General features: G+C 38.3%; 1 protein-coding gene across 2 annotated transcripts in view; it reads left to right on the top strand.

Moving 5' to 3' along the window:
• LOC124150009 overlaps positions 1–25,154 on the top strand; it is a 359,724-nt gene that overhangs the window by 327,796 nt on the left and 6,774 nt on the right. For both annotated transcript variants that reach the window (XM_048393436.1, XM_046521880.2), the window contains 15 exons: positions 6,387–6,542; positions 7,220–7,458; positions 8,570–8,653; positions 11,690–12,073; positions 12,442–12,521; positions 13,522–13,585; positions 14,268–14,477; positions 14,606–14,708; positions 15,062–15,176; positions 15,913–16,052; positions 20,955–21,076; positions 21,556–21,705; positions 22,274–22,463; positions 22,630–22,817; positions 24,125–24,358. In XM_048393436.1, the coding sequence (XP_048249393.1) occupies positions 6,387–6,542; positions 7,220–7,458; positions 8,570–8,653; positions 11,690–12,073; positions 12,442–12,521; positions 13,522–13,585; positions 14,268–14,477; positions 14,606–14,708; positions 15,062–15,176; positions 15,913–16,052; positions 20,955–21,076; positions 21,556–21,705; positions 22,274–22,463; positions 22,630–22,817; positions 24,125–24,358 (2,459 nt within the window). The remainder of the gene's footprint in view (positions 1–6,386; positions 6,543–7,219; positions 7,459–8,569; positions 8,654–11,689; positions 12,074–12,441; positions 12,522–13,521; positions 13,586–14,267; positions 14,478–14,605; positions 14,709–15,061; positions 15,177–15,912; positions 16,053–20,954; positions 21,077–21,555; positions 21,706–22,273; positions 22,464–22,629; positions 22,818–24,124; positions 24,359–25,154) is intronic.

The raw sequence follows: 25,154 nt of genomic DNA on the forward strand, positions 1-25,154 counted from the left end.
AGTTGCAGCACTTGACCTCTTGAAGTAATTATGATTGATAAAAGTAGGTGAATGTTTAAAGTTTGCAATCAGCATGCATGCATGCACACTCACAGGCACAGAGTGGATCTGCTGACATGAATGCTGATTTGCATCATGCAAGCTTCAAAATTGCTTAAAAGTGGGTAGATTCCAGACTTCACCAAAAAGGACACCCAACACATAGAGGGTCCCTCGCCAGAATATATTTTGGATATTAAGTTATCAGAACGTGTGATAATCAGACAAAAACTTTGGCACATGAACAGTCAACTGGTGCAGTCACTCTTAGTGCAAACCCTGATATGGAACCAGTAAAAGGTAGTCTGATTACACCACTATGTAGCTAGTAGAGTGACACTGCTGCCGGACACATCCAGAGCATCATAGACTTCATGGATGGTCCTAACAACCATATAGATACGGATGCAGCTGCTACATCTTTACTCATCAAAGTGTAGAAATGAAAACCCAACACTGACATGATGAATGATGTTTTGAGTGATCCTTTCAAAGGTCCTTTCCCCTGCCTAGGGACCTTCAGTATGTAAGCAATAAGTACTTTAAGCACCAGACCTCCAGAAATATGTTGGCTGCCACCCTAACAATAAGAGTGAATGGCGTGAGCCTTCCACTTCTGTGTTTGTTGAGACTGACTGCCACCACCATTCTCTCATATGCAAAAGCTTCACTCTTCCTGCCAGCTTCCATAGAGATGTGCTATAAAACTGACCTCTGAAGCATCTGTGAAAAATGACTGAGTTTGCCAAAGGATATGCAAGGACATTTCACTTGACCTCTTCAGTACCAGGAAGAGATATGCATAAAATGCATTGGCTGGGGTAAGAATTCATGATCCAGGCAAGTGTAGAGCAAATCTGGTTGGATAGGTGGTGGTGGCACACAGTAGCTGGTGGATAGTTTTGACTTTGGAGGGAATAGAACTCTGTGAAACTGTATCCGATATCACAGAGACAAGGATGACAAGCCCCACAGGTCTGCTTAAATCTGCTTCAAATGGGGTGAAAAAGCTGGTTGCAAATCTATTCAGGATATGTATTTGGTATTAAACCTGCCCTACCATGGCTTATTCTGGCAACTCATAAGGAGGGCCAATGAAATCAATGGCTAAAACTGACCTGTCTGACCCTGCTCTGATGTGTCCTCCTTTCTTGTGTCAGCTGAGGTGGAAATTATAGCCAAGATTTCCTCATCCACCAGAGCAAGGGGGTTGACTGGGGCTGAGTACAGCTCGTTACCGACCTGGTCGGTATATCAGCATCCTGCCAATGCAATATGCCCCTGACCTTTACCGTCACTGTCACCCAAGCCTATAACCTCAAGGTATGAAGGGCCATGATGTTAGGTCAGATAAACAGCATACTGACCAGGACAGGACCTAGGAGATGGTGTGACACTGCCTACAGTTCTTTATCATAGGCTAATCATCTGGCTGAGGTGAACATCAACTTGGTCACCAATACCTTTGACAGTATCTTATTAGGCAGCACAATAGTCAGTGTTTTCCTCAAGCAGTTTCAGGTATCTTAATACTACATTCATATCCCAAGACATTGTGGTTGGAGTTTCTGTTTAAGAATCACATCATCAGTTTCTTAGCTGAGGGACGTGTTGTCCAACTGGATAACCCTCTACTGCTAAGTGAAATGCAGACCTAGTGTTGTTAACAGTTCTGTATTGATTATCTTGATGCCAGGTTTTCCAGGCCTCTAATATAAAGGTGTTGTTTGACACACAGTGGGGAGAATATCAGATTTGTTACTTGTGGAAGGAGATTTGGTATTACAATCATCATCTCCAGCAAGAAATGGTTCCATGATAGGTTTTGCCATACAGGGAATGAAGTACCCCTCCCTTCGGTGTCATTGTATCTGATAGGCTTCTATTGACTGAGCCAGAAGATCTGGTCACCTGCCAGAAAAGGGCTGCATCTGGTCCCGAAGTCCTGAGGAAAACAAATCAATCAAAAATGGGCCCCAAATCACTTGGCTCTTTGAATTCAAACCCTAGGACAGTGAAATCCTGTCTAGTAAATCTGGTGATGCAGTAGCCCCATGTAGCATGTATTTGAAAGTAGCTGCAGTGAAGCCATGCTTTAAAGGGGCACTGATCTAAAGCAATTCCCGGGACTGGTTGTTGCCTTTGTTATTGTTTTTTCCCTTGAGTACCTGGATGATGTAGCAGAAACCTAGACTAGTTCGCGACCTGTGCTGCGCAATTCGTAAGCGCATTTGTCACTTTTATTGATAGTATAAGGGCGTCTGGTCACATCTATCAACAAAATGAAATACAGTTTTGGAAATAATAAGGAAATGTAGGTATCTTTGAGGGTAGCATCGGTAATGGTGATGAACTTTTGATAAGTCACTTGCTTGGTAATTGTGCGATTTTCGTTTACACTATTTTGACTTGTAACACAAAGTAAATATTTCTCCTGAACATTGCTTATTTTATCGTGTTTATATTTTTTTACAGTCCAAATGTGCAAAATTTTCACTTAGGAAATTTATTAAAAGCCTGAATATTCAGTTATTTTACAAATTGACTGAAAAATATGTCCATCTGTATTATTATGATAACGAAATTCCAAACATTTTTATAATTAATATCATCACCAAGAGACTGAAAATGTTAGGATGAAAAGTACATTTCTATATTGTTTGGCTTCTAATGCTACATAATAATCTATTGTGACGTTTATAGGCCCTTTTGATCGTCTTAATCAGTTTTAGTCAATCTGTTAAAGAAATGGACAGATTTTTCAGTCAAAATATTTACACATTTTATAAATTGCCTGAGAGAATCACATTTTACAAATTGACTGTAATATATACACGCTTACAAAGGAAAAGACTTGTGAAAACAACTTCTATCGCGCATCGAATAATTTCCCAACCAAGACGTAGAGGAACAGGAATGAATCTGTCCAATGCTACAGCAAATGAAGGAAAACAAAATGCAAATATCATAATTACAACCTACCAAATTTATGTGTATAATTTTAGGCAGCTTCCTTGTTCGAGGAATGTATCCGTGAATATCCACACAAAGGAACAATATCCCACACGTCTGCAGCTGTACAAAGAAACATATTCGATGTCACGTGTCTCTGTAACAATCAAATATTTAAAAAAATATCTATATCGTTTCGGGATATATTAACCCGTATACGTGGGTCCTACTATTTAACGTCCGAGAACGTCCGGGGGCGTCCAGGAAATGTTCGGGGGGTTTCATCAGACGTCCGGGAGTTTAAAAATACAGTGCAGTCAATAAAACATGTCTTTTTCAGTTTGGTAAGATCGTGAGAATATCAACTGGCGTACGTGTTTGCCATGTGCAGCGGCCAGAAAATGGAAGTACCATTAACCGTAAGTTTCTGGCCGCTGCACGTTTCCGGACGTCTGATGGAACCTCCCGGACGCTCCCACCAGATGCTCCCCGACGTTGCCCGGACGCTATAGTACCGGACATTTAACACTCAGTGAACCATCTGGGGCCACGCATGAACTTTTGAAAATGTCTGTGTTTCAGTATTAGAATGGAATAGTATACAGAATATGACATTATAAAAGAACATTATTTTTGTTCCATAAGCAAATTTACATTGTATCCTTCAAAGCCTACATTACGAATACCTCGTCAGTTCGAATAAAATCAAATCGTATTTGCTTCGCAGATTCACCATTTAAAAAGAATAGGGGTGTATGTAATTTTTTTCCAGCTATATGTTATTTTGTATAATTAATACAAGAACACAATTATATAGAATACACTTTATTATTTAGTATCATTCTCCCGGACGCTCCCTGGCATTGCCCTGATGCTCCCGAACGTTTCCGGACGCCCCCCGGGCGTTATTTAGTAGGACCGGTGTTAGTTTCTCAACCAATCACTTAGATTGTTTCAGGTGTTTCACAAAGGTGTCATGTCTCAAAGGTCGGCTGAGAAAGCCCACATGACAACTATTTTCATAACGCCCTCGGTTCCTAAAAAAATCCATTGAGTTAGATAATAATGAGCAATCAATCAATATATTATTGGTTAACCCTTTGAACAAAGTATGTTGTTTTTACATCGGCAGTTCATGCCATGATATGAGTGTATTCCCTTTGTTTTAGTAAACCTAGACATGTAAACACTCACGTTTGACATATCCACTGTGCAAGATAACAGTGATTAATCAATGTATTTTCTGTTAATCCTTTTATGACTAGGAATGATCCGTTGATTTACAAAAAAAGTAAATCAACTGATCATTCATCTCTTGCTGGGCTGCCACGTGCATATTACATAACACACATTTCACCTCACTTGAAACCTGGATTTAGATTAAATAATTACCCCAGACACAATAAATGCCAAATGGGAACCTTTGTCAAGTATTCTGAGCGGTGCTACCACTAATTATACCTGTAATAAATTCATTAACTGAGCATCAAGTGAAAGACGACAAATACACAACGGTAGGGTTATACCAGAAAACGTTGATGACAACAAGGGAGTAGTAATCATATTATCCGAAATCCGAAAATGCTTTCACTGCATGCATACTCTTTTATTATTAAACTATAACAATCATATAACTATTTCCAAATGACGACATCCGATGAGCTTCTTTTTGTCTGTTTGTTTAGGCTGAAGAAATTTATTAACATGCGCCCTTTGTCGAAACCTTTATAGATCACAGTTAACCAATCAGTGTTCAAAAATGAGTAAAACAAATATTGCCTCCAAGTTTATTCAGCTGTCCTTGCAGACGGTAACCCAGTCTCTTGACACGCTCAGTTGCGTTGCATATCATCCGGGTACTCACGGGGAAAAAACAATAACAAAGGCAACCACCAGTCCCTGGGAATTGCTTTAGATCAGTGCCCCTTTAACAATGGCTCTCATTAATGCTGAATTTTTCAATAAACACTTGCCAGGTTTCTTGTGACAACATCATGCTACGATATAATCTTCCTTCTCCTGAGGTAAGAAAGGGTTCAGATCTCTTGTGTTGATCTGAAACCCCAGGAATGGTAAGTACTGAGTTGGGGATAAATGACTTTTTTTCAGTTTAATACAATGTTTAGAGATGGCATAACATTTAGGTCATCATGTTGACAACAGGTCTTGGTAGCTTTCTGAAAGGCAAGCACCATAAGTGGTAAAGACCACCTTCCAGTGAAAGCAGAGGACATTAGATGTGACACTACTTGTTCACTGAGGTGATCATCCTTGAGATGGGTCATTGACCTCCATCCCTCTTTGGCACCATGAACACTGGGCTCAGAAACTGATCGTCCTTCTTTGACAACATCTTTTGAATCTCCTTGCTCAGTGAAAGTTGCTCTTACCAAGGTAAATGTGAAAGGGGAATACAGTTTTGAATGGGTATAGGTGAAATATGAATCCCTTAAATGTCTGAAAGACCAAAGTGTCTCAGGAACGTTTAACCAACTTCTAAGAAAGTAAACACATCTCCCTCAATCAATGAATCCAGAGAAAACCTGGAGGTTTTTGCTCACATTTACCACTGAAGAGATGGTTACCAACTGGTGAAGGAATCCCTGCAATTACAGTCATCCAAGGAAAGGGAAACATACCCAAAATATGTAGTGGCCACTCAAAACACATGTGTGATGCTTGACGCCATGATGAAGAAGGGTTTTTGAGTAATATAGTTTGCTTGATTTCGCTTACTATCAAGTAGCCATCATCTTGGTTCTTGTGATGAATGTTTAAAATATCACATCTACTTTGTTTTATGAAGTAAACTTGTGTGTATAACATCCATTTAAAATTTTGCACGATTTATTGCCTTACCATTGGTCAGAGAGGTCAGTCCCATGACTGCGAAACTGACGTGTTTCATGAGATTGAATTCTTGATATCACGAAACACTGAAGGACAACTTCCACATTCCTTCTGAAAACCCTGGAAATTCCCTAGAATTGTTTCATACAGAAGTGAGTTGATCATTTAGACCCTAAAATCTTGAACTTAACTTTGTAGCATACGTCAGGATGTCAGAGAGTTTGTCTGCATGCCCATTTAAGAATATGCTACAACACATCCTTGTGAACAAAATGAAGAAATGCACATCCAAACTATGGACTCGATCCGTGTCTGGACTGACAAGTGACAGTCTACAGCAGTCTACTAATTTATCTCAGTAAAGTCAATTACTAAGTGTTATATGTAGCTTTTCAAGTTGTGTGTGTGTGTATATTTTAGAATACTTCAGCTTGACATTCTTTAAATTGGAATAGGAAGGAGTTTATTTGGTATTAAACTGGTAGCCATGTGTGAAGAAATTCTCAAAATACCCATGTATCAGTGATGAGTTGATGTCTGTCTAGATGTGGACACAACTAGTTCCAGTGGAGCTGACATTTCTCTGTTACCGAGCCAGACATCTACAACAGCTACTGCAACATCGAGTGCAACATCGAGTGCAGATGTGCAACAATCTACATCCTCAGTCATAACATCAACAACAGCGCCAACATGCACAGGTAAGAGGTGCAGTGATTGTAGACAAATACATAAGATTTTGTAGGCATATGAGATAGTATGCAAGAAATGTTTGACTTGGATTCTGTTTGTGCTCTGGATTCCATTACATCAGAGTTCATAAATATTCCACTTCTTACACTATCCCATAAAATTCTGCTACACTTTAAATTTACTTCCAGCAATGAATGAAACTTATGTGAGAATTCATGAAAGACATAAACAACACTACACTCATTGTGTACCAGTTTTATGAAACAAATGAACTTTCATGGTATGTTACAAAAGATAGTGCACGCATTAAATCAAAATAAATTTCGAAAGTATGTGCATCAAGCTCAAGTCATTGGCCAGCAACCCTGAACTATCTGTAGTATCTCCATGGCAAATGGTCATAGCTCTTCTGTAATTGACTGTATTAGATCTATGTATAACTAAAACTGAATGCAAATTAAGTGAATTTGAAACATGTATGTAACTTGCTGAATTGGTAAAAAATGTTAGTCTCATTATTTTTCTATGAATGTGTGACCTAGGCAAGGTGATGGTTATCCAATCAAATTGAACAAAATGATAACTTTGTATGGCAAACATGTCACATAATGATAAACTAACTGTTTCTTTTCCCATGTGTAATAAGGAAACATATCCTACATGCATGAAGTCATTTTCTTTCTAGGTGTGGACAGTTCCCCGCAAATGACCCAACGTCCAGTGTTGACATACAGCTCCTCTATGACCAAAGTCACCTTTTACTGCCGAGTGCAGAGAGTTGCTGGCACAGGTGTCACCTACACAGTGAAATGGGTGACTGGAAGTACAACATTAAAGTCTGATGAACTGGGAGACAGACTGGATACACAATTGGACTCCTCAACACTCAGCAATGAAGAGCGGAGTGCCATTTTAGCTGAAGGGGTGAGGGACCTTTCATATGTGAAAGCATAAAATAGGTGACCCCACTATATCAACACATGTGATAGGTGACCCTAGTATATAAACACTTATGCTAAGTCACCCCACAATGTCAACACATGGGATAGGTCACCCTGACCCGCTATGTCAACAGAACTGTCAACCCCTCATCATGACAATTGGGGAGATTTGACTGCAAAATGGGGGAGATTTGCCTCTAAGGGGGGAGATTTTTTAAGTAGAATGATAGTTTTCAACTTTTGTTTTTATTAATTTTATAAAGAAAACAAAATATTTTAAAACAATAAATATAAAGTTTCTTGTGCGCACAGCAAGCTTAATTTCCATTTTCATTTCCTCCTCCAAGAATAAACCTAGCAAAATCTACCCATATCACTTTCGTTCAAAGATCATCTCAGATAAACACAAACACATACGGAAAATGAACGAATGGTAGCTTGACCAGTGTATTACGTGTTCAATTCGACCAATCCGAAACAGTCTCTCATGTGGGAGACTGGAAAATTTCATTAAATTGTAGGAGTCTCCCGCAAAATGTGGTAGGGTTGACAGGTCTGTGTCAACATATTACTTCTTGTATCTCTGTGTTTTACCCTGTAATGTGGGGATATTCAGCTATCAAGGCATCCATATAATTAATTATGTTTGTCCTTCTGTCATGATTATTTTCGGAACTATTCTAGATGACATACAATGTGTTTCAAATGTCCTGTTTCAAAATAGCCTGGTGATCTTTTGAAAACCTTCTGTAAAATAATGTTTGTCCAATTCCCATTGAAACATATTTGGCTGGGATTGAAAGTGAGCTGTTTTTAGCAAATTTATAAATAAATAAATAATATTATCTGATATCACTATGAAACTATAACAGTAATAACATTTAAGTATTGGCAAGTTTTTTTTCAAAAAGGAAAAATAAATATTTTACTGTGTGTACATAAACCCCATGGAAATCAGGTTTAGATGAAAGATTTATTTACCATGAGCAAAATATGATTGTGATGTTTTCAAGAGAGGTGACGCTTTCTGTGATTAAGTAAGATTTATCATTTGTTCCAAAGACAATTATGCAGTGGTTTTCTGTTTGTTTCAGATTGGTTGCAATGCCACAGCATCAATCACAAACTGTCAGAGCTCAGAACTGACCAGCGAACAGTACTATCATTTCCAATTCAAGGTGACTATATATGGTTGACTGGAGAGAGTAGGTGTCTCATACTGATGTCAAGTTTTATATCATGGCCCTTCACTTGATATCCTCCATGTTCTATTCAGTATAGACGATATCCTCCATGTTCTATTCAGTATAGACAATATCCTCCAGGTTCTATTCAGTATAGACGATATCCTCCATGTTCTATTCAGTATAGACGATATCCTCCATGTTCTATTCAGTATAGACGATATCCTCCATGTTCTATTCAGTATAGACGATATCCTCAATGTTCTGTTCAGTATAGAAGATATCCTCAATGTTCTGTTCAGTACAACAGTATAGAAGATATCCACCAGGTTCTGTTCAGTACAACAGTGTAGAAGATATCCTCCATGTTCTGTTCAGTACAACAGTGTAGAAGATATCCTCAATGTTCTGTTCAGTACAACAGTATAGAAGATATCCTCCATGTTCTGTTCAGTACAACAGTATAGAAGATATCCACCATGTTCTGTTTAGTACAACAATGTAGAAGATATCCTCCATGTTCTGTTCAGTACAACAGTATAGACGATATCCTCCATGTTCTGTTCAGTACAACAGTGTAGAAGATATCCTCCATGTTCTGTTCAGTACAACAGTGTAGAAGATATCCTCCATGTTCTGTTCAGTACAACAGTATAGAAGATATCCTCCATGTTCTGTTCAGTACAACAGTATAGAAGATATCCTCCATGCCCTGTTCAGTACAACAGTGTAGAAGATATCCTCCATGTTCTGTTCAGTACAACAGTATAGAAGATATCCTCCATGTTCTGTTCAGTACAACAGTATAGAAGATATCCTCCATGTCCTGTTCAGTACAACAGTGTAGAAGATATCCTCCATGTTCTGTTCAGTACAACAGTATAGAAGATATCATCCATGTTCTGTTCAGTACAACAATATAGAAGATATCCACCATGTTCTGTTTAGTACAACAATGTAGAAGATATCCTCCATGTTCTGTTCAGTACAACAGTATAGAAGATATCCACATTGTTCTGTTCAGTACAACAATGTAGAAGATATCCTCCATGTTCTGTTCAGTACAACAGTGTAGAAGATATCCTCCATGTTCTGTTCAGTACAACAGTATAGAAGATATCCTCCATGTTCTGTTCAGTACAACAGTATAGAAGATATCCTCCATGTTCTGTTCAGTACAACAGTATAGAAGATATCCACCATGTTCTGTTTAGTACAACAATGTAGAAGATATCCTCCATGTTCTGTTCAGTACAACAGTATAGAAGATATCCTCCATATTCTGTTCAGTACAACAGTATAGAAGATAACCACCAGGTTCTGTTCAGTACAACAGTATAGAAGATATCCACATTGTTCTGTTCAGTACAACAATGTAGAAGATATCCTCCATGTTCTGTTCAGTACAACAGTGTAGAAGATATCCTCCATGTTCTGTTCAGTACAACAGTATAGAAGATATCCTCCATGTTCTGTTCAGTACAACAGTATAGAAGATATCCTCCATGTTCTGTTCAGTACAACAGTATAGAAGATATCCACCATGTTCTGTTTAGTACAACAATGTAGAAGATATCCTCCATGTTCTGTTCAGTACAACAGTATAGAAGATATCCTCCATATTCTGTTCAGTACAACAGTATAGAAGATAACCACCATGTTCTGTTCAGTACAACAGTGAAGAAGATATCCTCCATGTTCTATTCAGTACAACAGTATAGACGATATCCTCCATGTTCTGTTCAGTACAACAGTATAGAAGATATCCTCCATGTTCTGTTCAGTACAACAGTATAGAAGATATCCACCATGTTCTGTTTAGTACAACAATGTAGAAGATATCCTCCATGTTCTGTTCAGTACAACAGTATAGAAGATATCCTCCATATTCTGTTCAGTACAACAGTATAGAAGATAACCACCATGTTCTGTTCAGTACAACAGTATAGAAGATATCCACATTGTTCTGTTCAGTACAACAATGTAGAAGATATCCTCCATGTCTGTTCAGTACAACAGTGTAGAAGATATCCTCCATGTTCTGTTCAGTACAACAGTATAGAAGATATCCTCCATGTTCTGTTCAGTACAACAGTATAGAAGATATCCTCCATGTTCTGTTCAGTACAACAGTATAGAAGATATCCACCATGTTCTGTTTAGTACAACAATGTAGAAGATATCCTCCATGTTCTGTTCAGTACAACAGTATAGAAGATATCCTCCATATTCTGTTCAGTACAACAGTATAGAAGATAACCACCAGGTTCTGTTCAGTACAACAGTGAAGAAGATATCCTCCATGTTCTATTCAGTACAACAGTATAGACGATATCCTCCATGTTCTGTTCAGTACAACAGTATAGAAGATATCCACCATGTTCTGTTTAGTACAACAATGTAGAAGATATCCTCAATGTTCTGTTCAGTACAACAGTATAGAAGATATTCTCCATATTCTGTTCAGTACAACAGTATAGACGATATCCTCCATGTTCTGTTCAGTACAACAGTATAGAAGATATCCACCATGTTCTGTTTAGTACAACAATGTAGAAGATATCCTCCATGTTCTGTTTAGTACAACAGTATAGAAGATATCCTCCATGTTCTGTTTAGTACAACAATGTAGAAGATATCCTCCATGTTCTGTTTAGTACAACAGTATAGAAGATATTCTCCATGTTCTGTTCAGTACAACAGTATAGAAGATATCCTCCATGTTCTGTTTAGTACAACAATGTAGAAGATATCCTCCATGTTCTGTTCGGTACAACAGTGTAGAAGATATCATCCATGTTCTGTTCAGTACAACAGTATAGAAGATATCCTCCATGTTCTGTTCAGTACAACAGTATAGAAGCTTTCCTCCATGTTCCGTTCAGTACAACAGTGTAGAAGATATCCTCAATGTTCTGTTTAGTACAACAGTATAGAAGATAGCCTCCATGTATGTATGTATGTATGTATGTATGTATGTATGTATGTAATGTATGTTAATTTCATATGAATTCTGTATGTTCTGTCTAGGTGACTCCACCAGGCTCGATGCAGTTGATTGAAGGATTATCTCTTGACATTCAAGTTGATATGGGCATCAGACCAGATATGTACTGCCCCCTCATGTATGGGGAAGCATGCACTGTATATGCTGAGGCAAAGGTTGTGGCCGTGGACAGTAGGAAATGTGTTGGGTCTGATCGTACCATTGACCCACTGGCTGTGAGGTATTCTGGTTCCAATGTAGAGAATGCAATTTGTGGTGCAACCATGGCAGTCAGAACATCAAGCATCACACTTCGCTCTGTTCTGGATCGCATTATTCATGCACAAGACCTAAATGTAACAGTGAACATCTTTCAGAGAGATCGAGTTGGATCAAGGGACAACATTACACTGATAAAAGAACTCCAGGTTTGTTATAGAGCTGGCTGTAAAATCATCGTTCATTATTGTGTTCAATAAGAAATGTCTTGGTAATCACCAGGGTGACGTGGTACAAAGCGATCTTAGCACTAAGGGGAACATAACTCTTATATCTTATCATAGACTTATGACAGTCGCAGTGCTGAAAAGGAATGGCACCCTGGTGTGTATAATACACAATCCCATGATCAGGAAGCTACATAACAATTTAATGCATTTATTTCAACTGATATAAAATAACACATCAACTTTAAAGTTAAATTTGTGCACAAATTACATAAGATCGTATTACATACAGTAAATGATATTGACAAGTCCTCAACTAATGTATCCCCCTATGACTTTGTGTCTGACAGGTTACCATCATCGATAGGGACATGAAGAATGCTCTGTGTGGAGCCACAGCAGATCCTCACATCACAACATTTGATGGCCTGTAAGTACATTGGCCAGGATTAACAGGACCAGTTGTCCATTGGTCATAAAAACATCCAACTGTGAAAGTTCCTTCTGTGTGTGAATATAGTTCAACAATGCATAGAGCAACAGTCCAGCCTAGATGAGAATAGCTGTTGAGAACTGGTCACAACCTCACAAGGAGATAATGTGAGGTGAAATTGGGTTTAATGTCGTGTGCAAGATTATTGCACTTGCAACAGCAGTGTGCATGCATGCATGTGTGTATGTGGCTTCTTGAAGTGTGGTGTTGAAAGAATGTATTTCTATTAACATGAGAGTGACTCAACACAAACACTGCCACCAACAAGCACAAAGTGCATCATGGTAAATTTGATCAAGTGAGGCACTGTCTTCATCAGCTGATGAGCGTCAACAAATACAACTTCAATCCTTATATTGGCAGATGCATAAATCATAACAAAACAATCCATTAAACATCAAACTTTTATTATTTGAAAAATTTTTTTTATACAACTTCCGTTTATATGGTAACATGTGATTGTCTCTCGCTAGAAATCTATTTTGCATCTGAACAACATGTTATGAAATTTGCAGAATTATGTAAAATCCAATGACAAATGTTTCCCTTATATTTTCGTGGATTGAACATGCAGCCCTCAAAACTGTAGCCCAGTGAGTGTACCAGTAGTTTACAGAGGCACTGATAAATCACAATGCTGTTTTCATTTTTCAATTAACAGATGTTTTATGCCCGTTTCCTAAGGTTCATGAAAAGTATGTATGAAACATAAAAATGCTGATAAATGTTGTTTTAAGTTTCTTTTTTTGTTTTATAAGTTAGATAAAACACTTACCCTTGGGTTTTTATGTGATATTAAACTCTCATCCCCTTGGATTCGTGTTTTAGATCTCATAAAAACCTTCTGATGTGTTTTATCCTTCACATATAACCACTTTGTTACAAAGATTATGAAGAAATATTGTCATTCTGATTTAGATGGCTGTTGTTTTTACAGGAACTATGATGTAATGCTTGAAGGAGAGTTTATCATGTACAGGCACACTGAGTTGGAGACAGAGGTAGGTAGCAGGATTACAACAGAATCCCTCACAATCCATGCAGGAATAGGACCTAACTGTTGCACCGTATATCACTGTGTATAAGGGTTCACAGGGTTGATGTTTTTTCCCGCAATACAAAGACATCACTGTGAGCACATAACACCGGAAATACCATGTCAACAAATCCGTACTGAAGTATACAAACTAATCATGTAATTACACTGTCTGATTATAAAAAAGTGTTTATTTTATATCTGGACTTATGTTTGTAATCTATTAAATATATTTTATTCAAAATTTCACACAATATTGTTTACATTCATTTCTGCAAAATTGTGTGTAAAATGATCGGTTGATCGCACAGCTCACTGTTATTAAAAGCAACCACAGTCAGATTGCTGCTATTGACTACTCGAAACAAACTTTAGTGGATAGAGAATTGACATATGTATCATAAATGCCATACATTGACTCGTTGAAAGTAATTTTTGTTGTAGATTGACTATTATATGTCAACATAGAGTTTTTGCTGTCACGAGCACGGGACCATTGACAGTGATTGGTCAAATTGTTCCATACGAAAAAATATCTGAAAATAGTGAACAGCTATCAGATAACTACATGCTACAGAATAGATTTGTGCTCTGCCCAAAGCAAAGACAACTCATTGTTTCATGAATATCCTACTGTATTGGAACAGGTTCGCATTTATCTGAGACGGAGTGGTCGTGGCAGCAGTGTGTGTGGCACATCTATCCGCAGTGGTAATGATGTCATACAGATCAGTAAATGTGATATTACCCCAACAAACTCAACAGAGAAACTGCCACTCAAAGTAGAGCAATTCTTCAAAGAAACACTCACACCTAAGACCAAAATCTTCCAGGAGGAGGAAGGCGATACATACAGGGTGAGTACACAGTGAAAATACAGACCCTACAGAACACAGTGCTTGGTCATACAGGCAGTACACAATATGTGGTCATTCAGTCAGTATCATGGCTCAGTATCAACCAGTGTGTGCTGGTTTCATTTCAGATTCTGTTACCATGTGGGTCAAAGGTGACTGTTACATCAACTGCAGACATATTCATGAATGTGTGGGTAGAGCCTTCAGCTTGGGTCATTGGTCGCTCACAAGGTAAGTTAAAACTATTCCTATGAAATGTGGATGTGCATAACCTCTTGTACTCGGTTTTTGTGTCTTCTTACAAAGATTTTGTAAATCCTTATCAGTTGTTGTTCACTAAGGCCTGCCGACCTATTGCATGTACACATAGTGGTCCTGTTACACATGTGCAGGGAGACGCCTGTCAGACTGGCGTGTACCTCTTCCCCATTTGTAGAGAGGATTAGATATTGTGGACCCCTCCCTTTTAAAAATGCTTTTTTGACATTTCAAATTGACATTTCAGGTCCAGTTGAGCTACAGTGCCATCATAGTGTTTTGTAATTGTGGTCAGAAGCAAGCAATGCAGTCTTACTCTGTTCCAGGTCTCTGTGGCATATATGATGGTGACACAAAGAACGACTTGACGGACAAGAACACAACTGTGTACACTGTTACCGGCATCAATGATGAACCAATACCCTTTGCCAAGTCTTGGAGGTTAGCTGACTCTACAACAATTAACTCAGACTATGATATTTAATTCACACATTCAGTCATAGAATTTTATAGCTTTACATGAGTCAAAGGTATATTATTTGACAGCATTGTGGATTTTTAGCGCTTACAGGAAGATAATAGGTCTGACCACTTGCACACAAATGTCAAAACAATGTATACTTGTTTTATCACATATTTATTCTATGTTTTCAAGTCCACTCCATGTATAACAATTGTTGACTGCAATGGCTATTGTTATGGCACTAGATGACAAGACTGAAGTGATGAAAGACGTTTCTACAAGGACACTCCAAAAAACAATATCTATATATATTCTCAACTCTCAATTCTAAATATAACCAGTTCAGCACATTTCCACCTGGCCTCTCCTTGACTTATTACTCAAGGTCAGTAGAACTGTTTGAACTAGGAGTTGGTTGATAACTGAAACTAGTTTAAAACCATGTTTGTTTGACATACCGCTAATCAAACTAAGTATGACAAAGTTTACTCAGAAATAGCAATCATGAAAGGATACTTGATTTCAAAACTCAAAAAAATGAAAGGAGCATCATATCACGAGAAACTTGTATAGACAATCAGCCAAAGGTGTCCAATGGAACTATTATCTTCTCCATACGTTCAGAAACATAACAAGCAGGGACAAGACATTGCAAGATATGTTGTTGTTATTATTGTTATATACTATACAGCTGCAGTGTTGTGTATTCTACAGGGTCTCTGAAGACAGCATGTACAATGCTGGTTATGGAGGATCTGGGAACTTTACTTCCAGTATTTACTGTTCTTGTTCTGATGGAGGAAAGAAGGTGTGTGGATATTCCCAGAACATTGATGAGTGTGGTGTCTCGACAGGTGAGTAGAGTGAATATTAGAGTCATATTTAGACATTTTGTATCTTTACAATGAGACCCTGTGCAATGTCCAACAGTTAGAAACTAGTTTAGTTCACAGTGATTGGCATCTCGAAATGCAATTTTACGACATCATTAAGCCAAATTGGGTTTATGTCTAGAGGCTTGGAACTTTTTGTTTTGAAGTTTTATACAGCATTTGGGCATGTGCTTCCAAACCTGGAAGTGATGTTATTATTTGAAATTGCTGTCCTGTTTACCGAAGACAAATGTTGGATATGTGTTTCCAGAAAACAAGAAGTGACATGTCATTGTTACTGATGTACCTAGAAGGATGTAAATCCCTATTTTAAAGTTGGAACTGCTTCACCACCTAGGAAACCCAAAGGCCCATATTTTGGTAGATACATAGCACAATGGGGTTCAGATTATTCAAGCATGGCAGTGCCATGTTTAGGCAGATAATCAAGACTGATTATTCTCTGGAGTAGGCATTTTATATTGTGATTCTCAAGTTGATTCTCAATTCTGGTTAGGAAAGATATTTATTCAGAAGCTCACCATGTACTTTGGCCCAACATGGTTTGCATGTCCAAGAGAGCTTAGTAACTCCCACCCTGGGGAGCATTCATTTCATTTGAAGATAGAACAAACATTTAGATTTTATCCAATTTACCTTATCCTGACTAAAACTAATTGCTTATCTCTCTCTACTTCTTGAACTGTGTTCCCAGAGAACAGAAAAACAGCTCACCCGAATGCATCCCCAGCCTGCGTATGTGCACTTGAAACATGTGACTAAGCCAGTATGCTTGTCATTCTCTCATTTTCACGCCAACTGAGTCGTTGGGGAAAATTTCCTGAACTCCTTTCCTGTAATCCATGCCATCCTATCAAAATTAACCCTTTTTCATAATTTGTTTTGCCCAGATTACATTTTTTTACTCTTTATTCATCACATGTAATAATATTTTTGGTTTTTGGCTTAAATATTGTCATACTTTTGGACTTGACATGTTACCTCTGTTTTCACCATGAAATCATGTACTATATGAAGTACCGAGGAAGAAGATGGACTGTAAGAGGAGAGAATCATCCTCATCAGAGACGACTTCAATGAAGAAGGTTGACACTATGCCTACACTTTATACAGAGGAAGAGAGGGAGTCTGACTTTAAGGAGGAAGCTGACAATCTCCATGCAGCAGACCACCTCAGCCTCAGTTACAGCCCTTTCTTCACAGCAGCAGACGCAACCGCAGACATTAATGCAGGTGTAGGCTATCATGCAGCCTCTGCTTGAGAGGTTCATGCAGCAACATATTGGCACTCAGTCGCCGACACTCATGCAGAAACCAACCTGCTGGAGCTGCAGACAATAATGCAGCAACCATACCTCCATGTGGCCGCACACATACACGCAGCAACTAACCTGCACACATCCTCAAGGGTTCCACAGCCTTCAGCAATCAATCAGCCTACAACATATACGCTTCCTACATTCTTCCAAGAAGGTGCGATACCAATTCCATCTACTATCGCAGATTGAAAGATCACCTTTTTATCTATGAGGGCTATGAACTACTAGCCTGGATTGCTGATAGATGCCCCATTACTTCATCATCCAGAGACTCTTCCCCTTTTGACAGTTATTGTATCAGTGGTGAAAACATCAACACTTGACTATGCTACCTATCAAGTAGCAAACAATCTGGAAACCTCCTTTGCCAAGTTTAAAAGCAGATTTTCTGGTATACAGAAAGTAAAGGTCAAGCGATCTACCAACAGAGGAGGAAAGTCTTCTGCCTTTTGGAGACCACAAGTCAGATCACGTGGCTTGGAAGATATTGGAGGAATTGGGATGTCCAACATACTCAAGAAGGGTTACCAACCCACCATTCACGAGAAACTTCTTCTCACACTCAGACCAAGAATCATCCAATATTCAAAGGTTCTGCAACCCAAGCTAACAGAAGCAAGCAACAATCTTCTCATTGGAGCAGTAAAAGTGCAGCCAGATGCCCTGGAGACTCTACCTGGACCATGGAATCAAGCTCATCAAGCTGTAGAGCTACTCAGACACCAGCTGAACTTCACCCTGAAGTTATTAACCCAACTTGGTTGGTGAACCCCCTGGATGCCACAGGGACATATATGTCCCTCCTCTACAACCCTCACTTTGAAGTCCAATAAAATTCAAACTACATCATGCACACTAATACACTTCACAGTTTTGAATGAGGTGGGAAATTCCCTGTTCCGTGATATCATCCACTGGCATTTTAGGCCAAGTAAAAGTACTGAAAATGACCTCTGAATATTAGGTACATCGTAAATGTCGCAATTTTTTACACATTACTAAATCACCACTCATGGCGTTATTTACAGCATGTTTTGAAATCTAAATTTCAGATATTTACTCGGAGAAATGACTTTAAAAAATAGCATATTAGTGATCATGGGTATCTGTCTTTTATGAAATCACCAATGATCATTCCAAAATGTCTCTGATAACCCTAGAATTGTTTAGAATGTTTTGGAAAATACGCAAACACGAACGCCGAAGTGAACTTTCCACTATATTGCATAGGACCCGTGAAGATTGCGGGGTAGAATAGGTCTTCAGCAACCAATGCTTGCCGTAAAAGGCAACTGTGCTTGTCGTAAAAGGCGACTAACGGGATCGGGTGGTCAGGCTCGCTGACTTGGTTGATGCATGTCATCGATCCCAATTTGCATGGATCGATGCTCATGATGTCAATCACTGGATTGTCTGGTCCAGACTCGATTATTTACAGACCGCCGTCCTATAGCTGGAATATTGCTGAGTGCTGCCAACCAACCAACTGTATAAACACTACCTGATCTGGGTTAGAATAGGTAGGTCTTCAGCAACCCATGCTTGCCATTAGAGGTGACCATGCTTGTTGTAAGAGTTTACTTACGGGATTGGATGGTCAGGCTCGCTGTTTTTGTACAGATTAAAATAGAAAATGCAGCAAAGAGGCTTTGTGTAATCCCAGCACATTGAGGCTGGTTAGGCTCATCATCCGCTCAGGGCCCTTGCCCCCTCTTCAGGCAGCCCAGACAGGGGACTTCTCCCAGGAAGCACTGCCTACAGTCAAACCCACAGAGAACTTTTCGGAGAATGTGAACTCCCCAACACAGCAGCCCTCTGCATTACCCAGATTGTCAGAACATCTTCTAGTAGGAAGGATCTCATTAGTCTGTTTAGAATGGGATGGTTTCCAATTGAGACAACATTCGTCTATTCGTTCAAGATATTGGCTCAACATTTTCAGAATATGCATGGGAAGAGAATTGTAGGAAGAATTAGGGAATTTAAAATAGATACATTGCAATGAGTTGATATTTACAACAGAAATTGTCAAAGTTACCGTCCTGTGTGACGCCATGTCTGACGCAAAATCACGCACAACGACAACGGTATTTATTTCAAGACTATTTCGGTTTGTTTCAATGAAAATTATAACAACAAATAACAGTAGATAGATTGTCAGAATGTTTATGATTACTTACATGTCACATTTATGTATATACGATCCCTGAAACTACGAAAGTCCCCTTTTACAATCCCGGGTACTGTTGACAGTGAACACGCCATTTTGTACAAGTCGGTCACAGGCAGTGATGTCATACGTCAACATTGTTGTACATATTTGGTAATTTCTTTGAGGTGAAGGTCCTTGAGTGAGAGTGCACACGATCATTGTATCATGCTGTTTACAGTTTCAGTTATGATGTAGATTTAGCAATAAATTTCACTTTGGATATTTGTCAATGTTCAAAATGATATCATACGTAAATATAGGCCACAACAAGTATGAACGAACGTTTGATATTCTCCTGTTTGTTTGAACATTGTTTACATAACAATTGATAGGTTTTTAGTGTCGAATACGATATTTTTTTCCTTTGGACAAGTGTTACAAGATGAAGTGTAAATGTAACTGCAGCATGTACGTATTTCTTTGGATGTGTAACAGTCAATATTATAAGTTCATATAACCAATGTTATAGCCATGAATAGCCATTTCATTTTAGTTTATGACTAAAACTGAATATATATTACTTTAAAAAAAAGGATAATATTTTTCGTTAAAATATGTGCACACATTTCTGAAAGAATTGTCTTGGTTTTGGAATTGTCGTTTGATACATAAAACAGTGATATCTAACGATTCGCCAGGTGCGCGTTAGTCACAAACAATTTACGAATTATTCCTCTCGTTTTGCATTTTATCAGTTGGTTCATTCTTTTTTCAATATTGTGATCACAGGATATTGAACTGGTTACTTTATTTCTCCAGGAATTGTAAAATGTATAAAATAAAACCCATGCCAGGTACCCCGTTGGTTCAACCTTATACGATTATCCTGATAATTCTATACAAATAGAGCTTTCTTCGCATCTTTTATTGTGTAATCCTGCGATGTGATGAAATAATAACATAGTAATGAACAAATATATGTCCAATATTTTTCAATATTGAATATAATTTTGGTTGTTTTGAAATATTCTTTTGGGTATTTCATTACGTACATTGATGCCAAACAAGTGCATGTCTTGTACACGATACATGATAAACCATACTTATTGTTTACATATTCAAGACATTATTTACTTGGTGAAAGCAGTCATTTTATGTTGTGTCGAAAAAGCGTCAAATTCCGAAAATTAGGGGAGATATATATTAATCAGAAACTGTTTTTTGATATTATGAGATACATACATGAATGTTTGTTAACATGACAATGTTCCCTAAAGTGTAAGGAGACTTACATTGAGATGATACTGCATATCCTCTCACATCATAGAAATCGCATTACACAAACACACTTTCCTTTATACTTGATCACTAATGAATTGTCTTACACTTCAGGTGTGGAATACACTGACAAACTACTAAAGGATCAGAAGGAACAGCTCTTATCACAGATTTCAAGCAGACGTAAGAGGCAGACAACCGGTTTCCAGTATGACCCAAACTACCATGCTTCACAGGTAGATTTTACTTAGTACATACAGTGCTCAAAGGCCTTTTCTACTTCATGATTTGTTTTGTTTTACTTTACATTGTAGTAGTAAAATCTCCCGAACTCCTGCAGCTCGGACAATATACAATTATCGACTGTATATGATGTAAATACTTATTTTATGGACTTCAAAAAAGCAATATTCATCAAGAATGAAGTCTTTAATTTTTTTATTGTATTATATAGAGACAATGTCAACAAGTCAAACTATTTTAGCTGCAATAACAGTATGAGGTACAAGATTTGGATACGTCTGATTGGCTTATCTTTGAGGCATGCTACTTCTGGCGAATTGCTATTCTGTTTTTAGTAACTGAAGTAAATGTTGAAAATCATGAGACCTCATTTCTAGGCCAATGAATGTGGCTGATATAATGGCATTTAGCTTTCTTCACTGAATATTTAACATTCACAACATTTGAATGGTGTGTTTTTGTCTGTTCCAAGGGTGCAACTTGGCCGACTGCAAGTAACACAACTGAAGCAGAGGCCCGCACACTTTGTACCAACAAGATCAGGTCAGCTCTTGAGGAGTGTGGAAACTTTGATGCCCAAAACTACACCGTTAAAATAGAAAACTGTGTGCGAGATGTCAAGGTAAGACCAGAGGGTGTTATCCACGTTTATGTGTATCATGAGAAAGCTGATATTGGGTGCAAATATCAATAGGTGTCATGTCTCAGTTTCCCAACATTCAAAACTGATAATAAGACTACCAATATACATGTAAATGCTTTGTACTGTCTTTGAAACTCTCTACCTAAAATAAGTAAATGTACAGAAGAGATCTGACTGAACAAAATTGATGTCCACGTATAAGTGTAAACAAATTGTAATCGTAAATAATCTTCTAACACATCCACCTGATTTTGCAAGGTTTGTGTTGCAGCTAATATCAAAGTTACATCATCAGCGAAAAGCATCATCTTGACAAAGTTGAATACCTTGTTTACGTTAACAGATTATTTTATTGGATAACTTGTTTATGAAGAATGAAAAGGAAAGGGCAGACAAATAATGAGATGTTTGCATAAATATCTTTTATCATTAATTTGAAACATTTTAGCATCTAACCCTGCTTTACTGTAACAGAACTCAAAAGCTTTTTCTGTCCTGGAACCAAATCTTATTTCCAACCTTCTGATTGTCAGTTGTTTACTTGCAGCTGACCGACAACCAGGACTGGGCAGATGCAGCTTTACAGGATGTGCAGACCAGATGTCTGTCCTCGGTAACCAGGGATTCCAACACCTGGGAGCAGAACAACGGCGGCATTCCCACACTCCCGATTCAGGTGGTGAAGGCACTGTGTTCTAATGACTGCAGTGGCAATGGAACATGCAATGGGTCATCACGTGAGTTAACCAACTGTATTTTGTGTGAGCAACTGCACCCTATGTTCAGGACCATGCAGTACATGCTTCAGACATCCTTTGTTTCAATGTGAATTACCCAATATTTCTGTCTTATTGAATATGATGATGGGAATGTTTTCTGTATGAATGGTCTTGTTATTGCCAGGTCAATGTGAATGCAACACTGGGTACCGAGGCCCTGACTGCTCCCTGGCAGCTGACAAAATACCCACTCTCAACACAGAACAGAGCAATTCTGTCTGCAATCACTCTCCCAGAACTTGCAACAGCACAGTTGTTAATGGCAACTACTTCAAGAATAACAGTGTATACTGTCACCTGGTGCCCATTACAGTAAGTTGACATATATTATCTGCTAGATACTGGAAATCATGAAATTAATGCATAATGCATAATCTGAGTGTCCACCTCAAGCCTAAAAAGTGTCTTGAAATTAATGCAAATAACCCTGCCTTTGACCAACAACGACTAATCATCAAACAATATTACCAAGGCAGTACACATAGAAATCCATGATATAATATTGGGTCATAAGCAGGTCCATAATATATTTTAACATCTTCACAAAATTCAACTGCTTGACATTTGTTGTAACGTCCATGAAATGAAAGGCAGGAAATGTCCAAATACTGCATATTGAAATGAGATGGATTGGGTCCCCAACAAAGATTGTACACATCCCCACGGTTGTGCCACATGTTAGTGCAATCCTTTGAAGGTAAATAAGCAGTATCATGTATTTACCACGACTGCTGTTGCTGTGCTGGACATTTTTTACTCCATGGGTGTGCAGTATAATTATGAGATAATTTGACAAAGTCACCATGAACAAACACAGCGTCATACACAGTTGGTGACTGTCATAACTGCTTGATCAACTTGTGTAAATACTTTACCTGGGACTTGGTGAGGAGCAAAGTCTAAATTAATCTAGCACTCGGTTATGTTGTTTATGGTGAGCTTTGTTATGTTCATGTATGTCACTATATCTCCACAGTGAACCTGACGTGAAAATCTACACAAATAAATCCAGAAGTAAATGTGTCATTAATTAATGTGAGCAAGTGGCATTTGCATTTTTTGCATTAATAAAATGCCCCCCATAATTTCATGATTTACAGTAGTTGTGCTGATAAAGGTAGGATCACGGCCAAATTCTAAGGTTTCGTAAAACTGTTAAATATAGTATGGATAATATCAGATATGTTCTTATGTCTGACTTTCTTACACTTTTGGATCAAGTTAAGTATGGCTAAAATAAGTGAATATGTAGATATTTTCAACTTCAAGAGTGAATCTAACTACAGTATCAGCAAGTTTAACAACATGTTTTTTACAGTCTTTATCTACATCTTCCTAGAAAATTAGCTGGCCCCAAAGATGGCCAATCAACGTTTGGAACTCATTTTGGCCTTACCTGAAAATGAAACAAAGTTTACATTGTTTTCATTCGAGGAAATCTGATAATCTTCATAATAACTTTCAAATGTTTAACTTATGGGAAATAAAAGTATGAAACGAGAAGATTAAACATGAAATGTAAGATAACTTTTCCTTCTCTCAGTGTCATCATCACTTCTATAACTTTCCCTGCAGAAATGGGAGCAATGTCCCTGAAATGTGACCTTTGTTGATTCCAGATTGATCATACTGGGATAACTTCTCGAGGGAGCCCAGAGGTAGTGACTTCAGCTGTGTATCGCAGTGCTTCAGAGTTGGTATGTACACTGCCTGTGTTCTCTGTCCGGAGCTACTCTATCAAAGTCAGCAATGATGGGAAGAGAACCAGTACATCAGAGGTGTTGTTTGTAGTCAACAATCCATCCTGTTCTGTGTGTTCAGTAAACAACACAGATGCCACATGCACAATCAAGGTAAGCCTTTCGGAGTTGGAATGAATTGTGATGTTTTATGGAGATTTAGAAAAATACAATATTTGTTAGATTATTTGTTGTTTAATGCCACACTCAGCAACATCATCATCATTATCATCATCATCATCATATAATATAATATAAAGATTAAAATATAACATGCTGCAAAGAGGGTTTGGGTGATCTTGGCACAGTCAGGCTGGTTAAGGCTTATCATCAGTTCAGGGCCTTTGCCCCCTGTACACGCAGCCCAGACAGCAAATTGGACTTCTCCCAGGAGATGCTGCCTAGTCAAACCCTCCCAGAACTTTTCGGGGAAAGTGAAGACTCCCCAACACTGCAGCCTTCAGCTTTACCCAGAAGGGCTGTATTCCTGGCAGCAAACCCGGGTACTCTCCCGATGTCAGTCAACAGATACGGAGGTACCAAACCTAAGGCACCTAGAGCAATGGGGAGTCGGACAACTTGGTACTTGGGATACAAGCATGACATTCTGTTAGTGAGGTCCCCATATTTGCCATCTTTTCCTGAATCTTGTCAATCACATTAGAGTCAAAAGGGACAGAAAATTCAATGATATATATGATTTCACTGGATTTTTTCAAAAAGGACAAGATCAGGTTTGTTGGCCTGGATAGGTCTGAGGCTGTATTCCAAAGAATTTTGTATTTATCATTTTTCATGACACCCTTTACATATTCATGGTCGTACCATGGATGGACCTCTGTGTCAAAACCACAAGCATGCTGAAGATGGTAATAAAATTACCTTGCCACTCCATTATGTCGCTTAAGAT

This window comes from Haliotis rufescens, unplaced genomic scaffold (assembly GCF_023055435.1).
Source record: "Haliotis rufescens isolate VD_foot unplaced genomic scaffold, xgHalRufe1.0.p SCAF_12, whole genome shotgun sequence".
Taxonomy (NCBI): Eukaryota; Metazoa; Mollusca; class Gastropoda; order Lepetellida; family Haliotidae; genus Haliotis; species Haliotis rufescens.